This window comes from Tachysurus vachellii, chromosome 4 (genome assembly GCF_030014155.1).
Source record: "Tachysurus vachellii isolate PV-2020 chromosome 4, HZAU_Pvac_v1, whole genome shotgun sequence".
In the NCBI taxonomy this organism is placed as follows: domain Eukaryota; kingdom Metazoa; phylum Chordata; class Actinopteri; order Siluriformes; family Bagridae; genus Tachysurus; species Tachysurus vachellii.
The window spans coordinates 16,134,547-16,150,149 of NC_083463.1; the positions used below are offsets into that span (position 1 = coordinate 16,134,547).

At 43.2% G+C, this 15,603-nt stretch overlaps 1 protein-coding gene across 1 annotated transcript in view; it reads left to right on the plus strand.

The window, feature by feature from the left end:
• plxna1b (plexin A1b) overlaps positions 1-15,603 on the plus strand; it is a 182,158-nt gene that overhangs the window by 131,956 nt on the left and 34,599 nt on the right. Inside the window, exons 10-13 of the mRNA XM_060868021.1 lie at positions 3,020-3,220; positions 11,197-11,293; positions 11,409-11,599; positions 14,540-14,691. Coding sequence (XP_060724004.1) covers positions 3,020-3,220; positions 11,197-11,293; positions 11,409-11,599; positions 14,540-14,691 — 641 coding nt within the window. The remainder of the gene's footprint in view (positions 1-3,019; positions 3,221-11,196; positions 11,294-11,408; positions 11,600-14,539; positions 14,692-15,603) is intronic.

Genomic DNA, 15,603 nt, shown 5'->3' on the forward strand with positions numbered 1-15,603 from the left:
TGTGTTTGCTTCTTCTTCTTTTTTTTTTTTTCTTGCCCACTCGCCCTTGGCCTTATCGGTGCGCTGCACGTCGCCACTGACGTTAATTATAGATTAATCTGCTCCTTTTTGCACCCACGCTGGCTAACCAGCTCATTATATATGCGTGGTGTGTGTGTGTGGGTTTTTTTTTATCCCTAGATAAAAAAAACCAAAACAAAAACCTTCATTTCTCTGTATTTGCTTTTTCATTAATAAATTCACTTATATTGATTTGTTTACTTGTCTTCTGTCTGCCAGCATTCAGTCACAAGCTCAGGTCATGTTTGGTTTCCTCGCTTTTTTTTGGGTCACTTGATTGCTGTAATTGCCTGATTTTTGGCAGGAGCTATTGTGCAGCGTGTGAAAGGGCTGATTGAGGGATAGGCAGACGAAAGAGCCTCGAACGCCTCCAGCTTTTTCCATGACTTTTGACACTCTTATTAAGCTCATATAACATTGAGAACTAAAATGTTCGCCTCCAGCCCCTCCTCCTTTATATGTAGACCTTAAGAACAAGTCAGCCTGGACACAAGTGCTGACCACCCAGTAATGTGATTAACCTTGGACTCTGTGTGTGGCACATGCTTCCTTTTTCTACACAAACACACACACACTTGTGGAGTCAGTTGGTTTGACCCCAAGACAACCTCAGTTTGAACAGGAAATGTGGTGCTGGATAACCAGCTCGGGGGGGAAAAAAAAGACCTTGTGGAACATGAAAGGAATTCTTCTAGTTTGAGGTTTTGGGTCCAAACCAGTCTTTAGAGCCGTGCCCTGTTTAGTCACCTGTCAGACTTCTCCAAGCTCGTCTTCCTCTCTCATTCCTAACATCACTCCATAGTCCATGTCCTCTCAATCGCTCGCTCGCTCGCTCTCCTTCCCTTGTTTTCTCAGACCATGAAGATCTCACTAATATGACCCCGGTCTCTTTATGGACTGATCAGTCTTTACAATCCTGCATAAATATTATCACGTTATGTGCTGTGGTCGGAAACTGAGAATGATGCATGGAGGAAAGGTAGAATGAGCAGGACTGATGGAGAAGGAGCGGTGCTGAGGGAACAGACCCTTGCTTTCTCTCGCCCCTCAAACTGTTCATTGCAAATTAGAATAGGAAGCGGTTCAGGCATTACACTCGTTTTAATTTTCTCTGTTTGCTTTGTATAATCCCCTGTCTGCCATTACACACAGCCTAAGCTGCGTAAGCCAATCAGCAAACACACAGATGACTGGCTAAGCCAATGAGCAAACACGCAGATGACAGTAAGCCAATCAACAAACATTCAGATGTTTAATGGTTGGAAGGGAGACTGTTGCGCTTACGTACCACTGCCTAACGAGAGAGAATAAACTGGACATGAGAGAGAGAGAGAGAGAGAGAGAGAGAGAGAGTCTATTGTGTTTGTGTGTTGTGTGGGTGCTGCATTGCATTACAGCACCACTTTTCATTGTTGTGAGAAAAGCCAAGTTTCCATCTCCTTCCTTTTGCTTTATTAGCATCCTCAGAAAGTACTTGTGCGCACACACACACACACACACACACGCAGTGTTGTGCATATAATAGAAACATATCCACCCACTCAATATGACCTGGTTTGTATTTTTTCCCATCCAGAGATGCAGAAAGTCCGACCTTTAGCAACAGAACTATAGTGACATCACTGAAAAAAACTGTAATGACATCAGCTCTCTTTCTCCCTCACTTCATTTTCATTTCTCTCTCATTTAATCACACACTTCTTACTGTCATATGGCTTCAATTTGCACATTTAATCACTGCACGATGTCTTCGCTTGAAAAGACATGGATGGAGAGAAATTTTAAACGCTCTTCTCTTTAGCCCATCTGATTGGTCAGAAACATGCATTAACCTTAAAGGTGCAGTTTATGATGTGTGAAACCGCCACATCAGTAGCCCAGGACACATTTCAGGTTTGGGCTGCTAGTTTTTTATTAGTTTTTTTTCCTGCTGGATAAAAAAAAAAAAAGAACTTTACTTGCTTTCCCTAAAACAGAGGTTTGCATTACGGACACGTGTTTAAACTTGATATAGTTCATGGAGGTGCAGTGCATCTGGATGCTGTGGTAGTACTGAATCGAAGCCGAGGCACAATCTGCCCATCAGTACAACGATTTTTTGTAGGTGGATTAATGAGTGTCCACAGATGATGGGTGATCGTGTCAGAATCAGGAACACAGTTAAGCTGCCTTCACACACAGCGATTTTATCTCCGGTGCCAGCGTCTGTACTATGAAGTCACCAGAAGGTGTTCCAGCTACCATAACATTGCCATAACATTCATCAGTGGGTGGAGCAGCAAGCATTCCACTTGATGACCCATCAGATTTCTTGTCTAAAACAAAACCTTCCTGAGGGAAATTTAATGTTTAGTGGATAAACTTCAGCCGTGTATATCTGCGTTATGTCATACAAGACAGAGAAGAAGCAGCGTTTGCTCTTCGCCACACCTCACGTGTGTCTTCACTCCCATCGGAAGTCTCTACACCCAGTCGCTCTGTATATGCAGAACTTCTCGACTTTCTAGTCACCAACTGCTGCCGTTGCTCATGTGGCAGGACGTCAGCAGGTTTAACAGAAAATAAATGCTCAGCATACTTTATTACATTTTAATATCATTTTATATTTATAATTCATCTATCATTATAATTTTGTTTTATTCGCTTTCATTTTGCCTGTTTGCCAGTTTCTAGGGCAGCGTTTATAATTTGCCCCACGGGCTCTCTAATGTAATAATCCTAATGTTTTCAGTAAAACGTGGCTTTATGTTTGCAAGTTTCCAACCCTTAAACCTACTCAGCTTTAACCTTTTTACATATGAGCTATCCAAATAAAAGCAGAGTAGCTCGCTTGTGTTTTATTACAGTCCCAGTTCATCTTGTACTCGAGCGCTCACAATTACAAACCGCCCCTTTAAAATATGACCTGCTCAATAGCACTTGTATACAATTCATCAATGTCGTCTTGTCTTTCTCTCAGGATTGTCCTCAGATCCTGCCCTCGACTCAGATCTACATCCCGGTAGGAGTGACGAAGCCCATCACTCTGGCTGCCCGGAACCTTCCGCAGCCGCAGTCAGGGCAAAGGAACTACGAGTGTATCTTCCACATCCAGGGAGAGACCCAAAGTGTCACGGCCCTGCGCTTCAACAGCTCCAGCATCCAGTGCCAAAAAACCACCGTGAGTGCACATACACACACACACGTACACACACACACACACACACCCTAACTTATGACAGATCATCCATCTTACTCTGGACTAGAGGGAGGCGATGACGTTTTGTTCTAACATACAATGTGTTCCTCTTCTTCCTTCACATTTTCAGGCTCAGTAGAGCGCAGCCACACACAGGCACACACCGAGCATCAACAAATCCCTCCTTCTGCATTATGTACCGAGCGCTGTGTTGTGCGTCTTTTGTGTCCGTGTGTGTAGGCTCAGAACGTGGAGGATCATTGCACATTAAGAGTAAACAGAATGTTAATCCACTAAAGTTAATCTCCTGTATTTTTGATTTTTTTTTTGAGGTAGAGCTGACAGCTTAACATATAAAGACATTTATATATGCACACACACAAACACACACTTTTCTTTTTTTCTTTTTTTTTTTTTTAAACCTGGACTCAACAAGCCTGCATGGAGGTCTCAAGGGTGAAATCTGCAAAGAGAAATACCGAGTGCAGCATTCAGAGACACCCACACGCATGTAGTTTTATTTAGAACACACTTTAGTTTTTCTCCCCCAGGATAACAGATGCTTTTGGGAATAGTGCTGTTGTTCCAATGGTCTTAAACAGTGATCTGTACTTAAGTCTTATACAGTAATTGGGAAATAAGTTTCTAACAGAAAGCAAATAGGTTGTGTGGGAGAGAGAGTGAGAGATTTTACTCGAAGTGAACTTTTCATGCTTTCGTTTCCTCTTTGCTTCCTCTCGCTCATGGTATCTGCCTTATGTCTTGTCAAAGACCTCTTATCATGCTTTGGTGTGCAGGGAGTAGCAGGGGAGCATGGGAAAGCCAAGTCTGTTTAAACTACACTCTTCTGAGAGAGTCCAGCTGGAATCCAGCAGCTCAGCCACAGCGCTTATGAGCCATGCGGATGTATTGCGTTCTTTTTAAAGCACGCTGAGGCACAAGGACAGATATTAACACTACTTTTTCTTTTTTTAAATTATCATGGCCGAGATAAAGAAGAGCGCTCCCCTCCCTCTCCCTTTTCCCTTTCTACCAGTTTGACACCGGACACAATGGCTGAAATTGGGCTGGGAGAAAAGGAAGTTGGAGATGAAGGAATAAAGGAATTCTACTGATAGTGGGCAGCAGGTGTGTGTCTTGTGTGCCTTGTGTGTGTGACGGGGAGAAGCAGAGGTCCCTGATGAGAGCCAATTAGAAGAGACACAGATAAAATGATGATGAATTACAGTTTGGGAGAGGAGAAGGGGTCTGGCAAAGAAAGTGGAGAGAGAGAGAGCATTTGAAGTCAGGAAGGAGAGAGGGAGCAGAGTGTTCTCTGAGAGAAGAGGAAAGTGAATGATTGGAACCGAACCAGAGGATCTGATGGAGGACCTTTAGCTAGAGAAGGACTCGATACACAAGTACAGTGTAGAGAAAGCAGATGTGGCTGCACCTGACATCTGTTCATCAATAGAGGAAGAGTGCAGGGTGATGCATGAACATCCTAACTGGTCTTTTCTCTCTTTGTGAGGAGATCAGTGTGTAGAAGACACTCGGTACGTCAATCTGGTGTACGCTCTTAAACGAGAACATCATTTCCCCATGACATCATGCACAAGCGTGCTTATTTTATCCGGAGCAAGTTTACTGCGTTACAGCTGCTTCAGCAAAGTTAGTTAGAATCCCAAGGGTCGATGATTCCACCTCTCTGAAAATAATGTCAACTTGCACAAGTCTAATTAAACCGTCATGCAATTATTACTCTGATATTCCATTGAGGGTAATGTGGAAAATAGTTGAGTAATTACAGTACGTTATTGGATATCCGTTACACGTATACGGACAAGAGCGCACAAAACAACCAGCTGTTTAAATGCTGCCACGATAAACAACTGAAAAGCAATAAGACTGGGTCAGAAACCTGACGAGAGGAGCTGGTGTACGAGTCGTCCAGGCTCAAGTCCGGAGACGTAGACAAGAGCACGAGTCTCGGCTGCTTTGTCCAGCTTCACAGACTTTGTTGTTGGGTTTGTCAGGTTAGTCCAGTTCACCTAAGGCATATAATATGATATGTTCAGAAGCAGCATGAGGTGCATTTTGTGTGTTGTATCTGTTCACACAAAGTTCCTCCTTCTCTCTGTGGTTCTGTTAGAACATTTCAACTCGAATCAGAGCAGCGCTGCTTCACTAGGCTACTGAGTGAACTACTAGCCACATGCTGTTCAGATTATGGGCACACACTTCAAAACACAACACAAATACTCTATTTTGTCGTGCTTCTAGCTAGAAACGGAGGCTTATTTTTATTTTAAATAGTCCCTCTGCGCACTGTGCCGCTCGTCTGTAAAAACCGCTTTGATTAACAAGGACAGTGCGTTGGACGCCGTGCCGCTGTGGTCTGATGTAAACTGGGCTTAAAAGAAGCTCCAAATTGAATGAGGCGCTAATGAAATTTTAATAACAATAACAGCACCAGTTTCCGACAGTTCCACATCGACCCCATGCGCGTCTCCGGTGACCCCGTGCTGGAGTACCTGTGGTGTGAGACGTGTGAGATGGCAGTGTGGATGCTGTAGTGTGTAAAAGTGGCAGTAGTTAGATGAAGAAATGCACCCATTAATTTCCACGCTCATAAAGAGGCATTAATTAAGTGATTGTTGCCGAGCTTGTGAAGATGATCTCCCCCCTACACCCTCTAACCCTGTTCCATAAACAGCGCCTCATTCTATTTATAAATAGATCTTTTAAAAAAAAAAAAAAAAAAAAAAAAAAGGATATCACTTTGTGCTCTGTATCAGTTACAGTTTTAACGAGCATGGAGATTAGCCTTAGACTTCTTTTTATATGTGTCAGTGCTAACAACTTTTTCTACTTTAAACACTCTGAGACTGCACTAGAACAAGATTTGGAACAATTATTACATGCGTCAGAATTGTAGCACAGGTTGCACGAATAGAAGCAGAATACATCGAAGGTGGAAAAATCTAAAAACGTATACTTCCTGATGTTATTTTGCGTACATGAGACAATGTTCTCACTCTCTCACTCATTTTCTACCGCTTATCCGAACTACCTCGGGTCACGGGGAGCCTGTGCCTATCTCAGGCGTCATCGGGCATCAAGGCAGGATACACCCTGGACGGAGTGCCAACCCATCGCAGGGCACACTCACACACACTCTCATTCACTCACGCAATCACACACTACAGACAATTTTCCAGAGATGCCAATCAACCTACCATGCATGTCTTTGGACCGGGGGAGGAAACCGGAGTACCCGGAGGAAACCCCCGAGGCACGGGGAGAACATGCAAACTCCACACACACAAGGCGGAGGCGGGAATCGAACCCCCAACCCTGGAGGTGTGAGGCGGACGTGCTAACCACTAAGCCACCGTGCCCCCCATGAGATAATGTTGTCTTTCATAAATATACTCAGAGAAGTGATGTACTTCTATTTCTACATAACGAATTCAGAGAAAACAGATCAATCTTGTTACCTCTGTGCCGCGATAAAGATTTAGCCGGCGTTCTCCTTCTTGATATTCTGTCTATATTTGCATTGCTCCGATTATGTCCACCCTTACGCTTAAAGCTGAAAATGTCATTAACCACATTAACATCATCATTTGCTTTTTAAATTATGGGTCACTCTTTCCTCTCCAACGAGTCGTCCCCAGGCTCATTAGTATCAGCTGTGCTTAAGTTAGAACTAAACCTAGTTGTATCATGAATGATTAAGTTACGAATTGCGTGCTAGTCCATGCTGCGGTGATGCACCATCAACCCAATTTCATGGAAATTAAAGTGCGGAGGCCTGGGAAAGCCTTCACGTGGTCCGACATTCACGTTTGCTACTTTATATGGACACTACCAGAGTTCTGAAACTGAAATTGGTGTACGTTTGTACGTTTGTTAATGCCAAGGAACAATGACAGCATTTGAGGTGAAATGGCGTAGAATATTGCATCTAAAGGTTTCACTCCAGTTCCACTGAAAGATACTGACACACTGATGTGCACACACGGCATCTGCTGTAATAAAGAAAATCTACTAATTAGAAATGGTGACCTTTATATCTGCCTTTATTTTTCGAGTCTCCAAGCAGGAAATGTTTTCTGTGTATTAATGATATCCCAACAAAAGACCAGACATGTACACTGATCCGCCATAACATTAAAACCACTTGCCTAATATTGTGTATGTTCCAGCCTTTGTGCCACCTAAACAGGTCTGAGCCGTCACGCCATGGACTCCTCAAGACCTTGTATACAGGCATGTTGTGGTATCTGACACGAATGCTTTAAAAGAACGGAGTTTTCTTCACACCCAGTCTTTTGCAGCAGATCAGTTAAATCCTGTAAGCTGTGAGGTGGAGCCTCCATGGATCTGATTTGTTTGTCCAGCACATTCTACAGATACTGGATAGGACTGAAATCTGGTGAATTTATAGGCAACACCTTGAGCTATTTGTTATATTCCTTAAGGATGTATTATGCTGCTGAAAGAGTCCACTGCTATTAGGGAATAACGTTGCTATGAAGGGTTGTACTTGGTCTACAACAATGTTAAGGTAGGTGGTACGTGTCGAAATAACATCCACATGATTGCCAGGACATAAGGTTTCCCAGCAGAACATTGCCCAGAGCATCACAGTGCATCCACCGGCTTGTCTTCTGCCCATAGTGCATCCTGGTGCCAACTCTTCCCTAGGTGAGGGACTCGCACACGCTCAGTCATGCACGTGATGCAAAACATAACATGACTCACCAGACCAGGCCGCCTTCTGCCATTGCTATATGGATGTCGAGTCATCCAGCCATCGGCCCTCACCAGGTTTCTCAGATTCTTACTCTTGCCCATTTTTCATGCTTCAAGCACATAAACTGGTTGTTCTCTTGCCACCTTAATATATGCCAACCCTTGACAAGTGCCATTGTAACGAGATAATCAATGTTATTCACTTCACCCATCAGAGGTTTTAATGATCGGCTGATCCCGGGTATATTACTAGAAGTTCTGATATTGACAACATAAACCATTGTAGCTTAAAAGCAAAATTGTTACTGCAATGTTATGTCAAAGTGTCTAAAAGTTTCGAACTGCTCCTAAGGAAAGTTTGGAAGTAAGAAAACTGGATGTGTTTAAGCAGGTTTATTTTCCCCTCAGATAGAAGAGACCACAACCCAAAATTTGTTCTCGATTACATCTCTTTTGAGGGTTAAAGTTGACCTAGATAAACTGAGCCTGAAGCGAATTTCCCCTCCAAGTTAAGTGGCTTTTTTTTTTTTTTTTTTTTCACCTAGTGAATTTTCTAACTATTTGGTCTGATTGCTGTACGAGTGTGTACTTTACATTCCAAATTAAGGAACAGCAGAAGAACAGCTGGTACAACCCCACTCAGGGGAGCGTTAACTGCCTTAGCGGTGTACTCCTCCACACTGGGGTATATATCTCTATAACCTACGGGACACGCGTATTAGCATATGAGCACGGAAAGGCAATTAGACCGGACCAAGCGTAGTGAACTGCTTTCTGTGCAGCGTAACATTTAATAGAAGGTCGCGCCAGGCTCAAGTAAAAAATTGCTGTATGTATATAAAAGACATTAAGTGGAAAGTGCAGTATACATTTGTATGTACAAAGCATACTCATGGAATTTCTTTGTTTCAAAGTGTAGGTGTGTGTGTGTGATCTCTGCAGGAAGGCTAGTGCACTGAGCAAAGTGTATTTTTAGTTCTTTATGCAGGTCTTTCAAAATGACTAATTATCTGAGTGTGACCCTTGCAGAGAGCATTCCACTCCCCTCTCCCCCCCAACTCCCTCGCCCCTTCTCCCGGCACTCCATTCTTCCTCATCACTCCCTCCCTACTCTGTTTCCCCATGATCTATGTTTCTCCCAGAGAGAGGAAGTGTGGGACGACTCGAGAGTGCCCTCTTCTTCTCTCCCAGCTTCATTAATCCTTATCCTCTTTATTTATTTGCCTTTTCATGCTGTCGTGTGTGTGTGTGTGTGCGTGTGTGTGTGTGTCTTCCAGACTAATTTACCTCAGACACTCTCCTATGTCTGGAGGCACTAGTAGCAGATAACATGAGATAGAAGTGTAGTATTTCCTTTTTTTATCTCGCCGCTGTTACACATGCAGGGTATTAACACAAAATTGATAGTTCCATATGTTCCTCTGCATTTTAAAGAATGTTTGGTCATACGTAGCCTGTATCTCAACAATTAAGGCTTGTTTACATTAGTATTCCTATCTTTGGCAGACAGATTAATGCAAGGCAACTTTTCAGTGAGACAGAATATCATGAAAGCGTAGAGCACTAGCATTTGAGGGTTAAATAGCTTCTTGCTTTTAGGGCTCAGCAGTGCCTCTCTGACAGGCCTGGGAGTTGAACTTGCAACCTTTTGCTCAGTAGTGCAGAACTTTGACAGACCCAAGAGGATTTGGATTTTTTTTTTTATTTTTTTTATTTTATTTATTTATTTATTTTTTTATTGCTTTGGCCTCAGTTGGCTGAATGATTTTGTAAATTGCTTTTGATAAGAGCTCCTGCTAAATTATAAAATGTAAATGTGACTCGTGATTAATGGTGCGTTCAGGAGGAACTCGCGGATTTGTGCTTCCGACATGGGCGAGCCAAACACGCAGCATGCTCAGAGCGTTCAAGTGGGCGATTTCAGGGAGACGGCTGCTGGAATATATTGAGTCCAAGCACACACTAGCTCACGACTAAGGTGAGCTTGCTACAAGAGCCATGATGAGCTAACACTTGGGAGGAATGTGTGTGTAGTCCTGTGTTTAAAACATGAGACATATTTCTCAACTAAATGCGATTTCATTCGATTAAACTAATCTTACTTTTAAAAGGTTTCTTAATTACTCTGTTAAATGATGTAGAGTGAGAGCGATGGAGGCATGTAGTGTTAATTTAAGCCAGCGAGGATGTTGATGCTGATCAGGATTATGACTAGAGTAGTGTAATGAACATGTTGGAATAGTGCAGTGTGTCTGTTGCAAAACTCCAGCACCTTTGGATTTGAGCTTCAGCTCAGGTGTGAGCTCAGTGTTCGATTTGTTCAGGACTTTAAAAACACACTCAAATCAGATACTAAACTCAGAACAATCACGCTGAACCGACGTATGCATTTGAATCGAGTCAATGCGATGAGCAGGAAGTAGTGACAGAAACAAGACAAACCTTAGGAATAGCAGCATTTCATTGAACTGTCTTTTTATTGCAAAAGTCATAGTATAACTAAAATGACACTGGAATTACATTTAGCCTCTGTCTTTCATTCCTGCCTTCTATTATATTGAGCAACAATAAAATTAGCTAATTCTCCAGCTTTTATAAACACTATAACAATGAGCTGTTCATATGGATTCATTGTTAGCACAGTAAACATTGTTGTGTGTTGTGTAGAACACATTGTGCACCTCGTAGCTTGCTCATCCTAGTTGTTAATCACAAACGCTCACAAATTCCACGGTCGTGATTTTTATTTTCGCCTCAGACCGTTTGGTTTTTTTTGTAATAACACTGAATAAAGCATGATGTTGGGAACACCTCTAACTAGGTGTGAGTGGAAGAAGACTTACATTTTAATAAGACGGAGGAAGTGTGGGAGCGAGGAGTGAAACATGGAAAGGAGGGCTGGTGTGTGAACAAGAAACGGATGTAGCGTGACCGCTGAGGGACAGGGTGAATAATCCCCATTAGTGCGTCCCTATAAATGCGCACGTCTGTGTGAGACTGAGTGAGAGGACTTGTTCCAGAGTCGAAAAGTTCTTCAGTGCTCGAAAAGTTCTTCACCGAATGCCAAATAGAACACGGTATTTGTTTTAGCCTTTGACGCTTCGACAGCACTGTATTGTATAGCGTGTTGTGTTTGTTATGTAACAACAATGAAATGTTTATGGTTTGTGTTTTTATTACATTTTTAATAATTGCATTTCTTTACTTTTTTCTTGCAGTATAATTACGAGGGAAATGACATCAGCGACCTGCCAGTGGATCTCTCAGTGGTTTGGAACGGAAACTTTGTCATCGACAACCCCTACAACATAAAAGGTACGTCTGCGAACCTCCTGCGGTTCGACGAGCTGACCCAGAGAAAGCGTTGCATGGAGTGTTGGGTGTGCGCTTGGTGTAACTCCTGCTGCTTTTCTACCTTGTGTGTGCACAGCTCACCTGTATAAGTGCTACGCTCTGAGGGAGAGCTGCGGAATGTGCTTGAAGGCAGATCCACGCTTCGAATGCGGCTGGTGCGTGCAAGACAAAAAGTGCTCGCTTAAGCAGGAGTGCGCATCACCCGAACACACGTGGATGCACGCGTTGACCGGCAATAGCCGCTGCACGCATCCCCGCATCACCAAGGTGAGCACCGGAGACTCGTATTCCCACTAGGCCTGTCTGATCTATTTAAACCTGCTTGTGTTTCTTAAAGCACTTAGTATATCTATAGTAAGGTTTAAATAACATACACCACAGACTTCCATACAAGCAAATAGAATTGTATTGTTAAACCACTCAAAAGAAAGAGTGCGGTTCTTGTTGTCTTCTTGCTGATTGCATTAGGCGGTGCTTTGTTTGGAACAGCTGATGTCAGACCTCCCAAACACCCAATCAGCTTCGGTTTTACCCCAACCACAGAAACTACAACTGACTTCTCTCCTGCTCACTTCTGCCTCTTTGTGTGGAAAGTGGAACTGTGTCTAGCATCTTATTTACACTATTTTAGTCATTTGTGTGTAATGGATCTGCCTCATATCTGTGAAACAGTGACTGTAATGAGAATTAGCATAGCAGCTGCGCTACGATATCAAAAGCTATATTGAGATATAACCTACGTAGTGCACCATATGCTTAAAAAACACTGATTCAGAGAGAATTACAAACAAACAAAAAAAAACGCTCATCTGTTACTATTACTTTTAAGACACAAAAAAGCACGGATGCAGAAAGTTTTATGAATGTTTGGGATTTTTCTTCTCCAACTAGAAATGCTGGACTGATTTGTAGGGGTGAACAAATCTCTAGCCCGGGGCTACTGTCTGAGCTCTTCATTCTTTATTCATTATTGTCTGGTGGACAAAAGGTTCAGGTTCAGGTAAAATTCTACATCTTATCTTAATTCTACATTTTGGTGTCTTTACAAAAACAAATGTTTTTATTTGGTTTGTAGACTCTTCAGTCTTGATGTCCACCTCTAGCTGCACTACACACAAACATCTGACTGATAGTAGAGTGATATTTTTTACTAAGCAGTTTAATTAGCATGTGCAGATGACTGGTGATCTCTCCTGAGCGATCGGGAGGACAAAACACCACAGCTCGTAGCGTAGCCGAGGACTTTTGGTCAAATGTGTAACTCTGTGATACCTAGATACTATAAATGCTCTAAACTTCGTGAATGTCTCGGCAAGTGTTATAACGCTGTTAGCTTCCATGCTTGTTAAACTAGTGACTTTCCAGGAAGCCTGAAAGTAGTACTAAGCAGTTCTTTGAAATCTAGAGAAATGTGTTCAGACACGTTCAGTAGCCAGTATATAACTGCTCTTTTCTCATTAATAAGTAAGTGTAAATGTTCGGTGAGTGTGAACTTAAGGATGCATGGCATATGTAAAAATATGACACACGAGGAAACAGGAAAAGTGGATATATCAGTCCAGCACGTTTTAATCGAATAAGCACAGATGTGAGAAATGGGATGTAGAGACAGAACTAAAGGGGTGTATGTGTGTGTGTGTCTATGCGTGCTGCTATAAGCCTCAGGTGCTATAGGAGCAGTGTGAGTTTGGGCCACAAGCCATCTGTTGCTGTTGGTAACAGTTACAGTGTGTGTGCGTGTGAGTGCGTGTGTGTACACTTAGCTGGAGACATAGGTCATTGTATCTGTGTAATTTAGCGCTGATTCTACCCACTGAGACACCACAGCCTGTCATGCGAGTGTGAGGCGCAGCGTGTCGGCGGGTGTGTGTACGTCTCTCTCTGTGTGTATACATGAGGTTTTGGCACACAGTGGTGGTTTGGACTTCCCCATTCATTTCTATCTCTCGGCTTCCTCAGCCTCATTTTTTTCTCTTTCAGTTGCACAGTTCTTCTTTGTGCAAAAGATTTGCCTTCTTATCCATTTTGCTACTAATTGAATATTAACTGGTGGAGGATTTATGGGAACTCAAGTCCTGCCAAATGATGGTCCTGCTTTGTTGTGTGTAGCGCAGTGTGTGTAGGGCTGAGCCGTGACTCGCTGGATTAACTGGTAATTTCATTAGGAGCAGAAAAAGAGCCACGGACAGTACTACAACTATCCTAATAGCTCTTGTTGGAACTTTCCTTTAAGAAAACCTCTTCCTCGTTCCACTCTTTCCTGTTTGTCCCACTTTTTCTTCTTCCTCTGCCCTGCACTCTGTTCTTATTCACCTCTCTCTACTCTCTGTTCACAAAACCTCCCTCCTGAGACTGTTATCTCTCCTCTTATTTATTCTCTTCTCTCTTCTTTGCCTTTCCTCACCTTCCTCTCTTTTCTTCACTTACATTTATTCTTCTTCTCTTATCTCCTTTCAATCTCTCCCCTTTTATTCCTTCCTTGATGGTATTCCTCTTTATTTCTCTTCTCTTCTCTTCTCTTCTCTTCTCTTCTCTTCTCTTCTCTTCTCTTCTCTTCTCTTCTCTTCTCTTCTCTTCTCTTCTCTTCTCTTCTCTTCTCTTCTCTTCTCTTCTCTTCTCTTCTCTTCACCTTCTCCCCTCTTCTCAACTTAACTCTTTTCTACTCTCCTCTCTTTACCTAACCTCTCCATCCTTACTTTTTGTATCTCCTTTCTCTGTTCTCCTCCTCTCCTCTCCTCTCTTTATTCTCCTCTCCTTTCCTTACGTTGGTCCCTTCAACCACTTTATTCATTTTCTCACCTCTTATTCTCGGTATCCTCTCCCCTTGCCTCCTCTCCTGTTTGAGTCAGATGGGTGATTAGTTTTCTCCTCCTCTAGGCCTTATTTAAGGTGTGATTAAGAGCAGCAGAACTCCATTGTCACATTTTAACACACTTGTTTCTGCTTCTCCTCTTCATCGCCCCAATGCAGTGTACACGTTGTAGCCTCTTACCTCACATCTCACGCTTTCACACGCACTCCTCGTCACTTCTATTCCGCCGCATTAACATCCTTACAGGTGCGCACCAGAGGTGAGGAACAGTGAAATGAAGAGAAGCAGTTCATTGAGCTTTAACTCGAGAGGGCTTCTGAAGTTCTCTCTGTGCTACATGAGTGCACACTTTGTGTAATGACTGATGGCTAAAAGCACTTCGTTCTCTGGCACAGTTGTTTCCGGAGACGGGGCCGCGCCAGGGAGGCACGCAGCTCACCATCACCGGAGAAAACCTGGGCCTGCAGTTCCGCGATATCCAGAACGGCATCCGCATCGGGAAGGTGGCCTGCCAGCCTGTGGAGGAGGAGTACATCAGTGCTGAGCAGTGAGTTCCCTCCAATTCATCATCTCTTCCTCTCGTTTTTCACACAGTAATGTAAGGTGCGACTCACTGCATACTAATTTACTGACTCTGGCCCATTAGGTAATGGCTGGTATTGAGCCCTTTGTAATGTTTAGCATTAGTCCATTGTAATGGCGGTGTAATAACAGGATCTAATGTGTGAAAGATAACTGCACTTTGATAACACTCTCACTGAGGGGCACAATGACTGTGACGGCCGTTTAACCTTGCCCAGGGGAGCTGATTACCTCTCGCTATTAAGATGAGCAGGTTTAATTGAACCTGATTTGTCGTTTCAGGATCAGGCAAGGTGAACAGCCCTACCCTCAGAGTGTGTGTGTGTGTGTGTGTGTGTGTGTGTGTGTGTGTGTGTGTGTGTGTGTGTGTGTGTGTGTGTGTGTGTGTGTGTGTGTGTGTGTGTGTGTGTGTGTGTGTGTGTGAGAGAGTGTGTGTGTGAGAGAGAGAGTGTGTGTGTGAGAGAGAGAGTGTGTGTGTGAGAGAGAGGTTGTGTGTGAGAGAGAGGTTGTGTGTGAGAGAGAGTGTGTGTGTGAGAGAGAGAGTGTGTTAATGTCAGAGGTCATTGCAAGTTCATTTAGACAGGAAACCGACACACTTAGACAATTATGCACCACACACACTTTATTTGCCATGCAGCATGATTTATTAAAGTAACTAAGTGTGAATCAGAAGCTCTTGTAGGCGTCCACAAAAAATGTGTCTGTCGTCTCTGACCAGATTTGTCATAATCTGGCTGCTCTGTAATCGCCATGGGGATGCTGTTGCCGTGGTAGCGGTTGTATTGGAACATAGAGATGTGCGTCTCCGTGGGCACAGTGCCATGGCCACCTGCACAGGGGAAGGAGGCAGGGGAGCTGATAACCCACTATAGGAGGA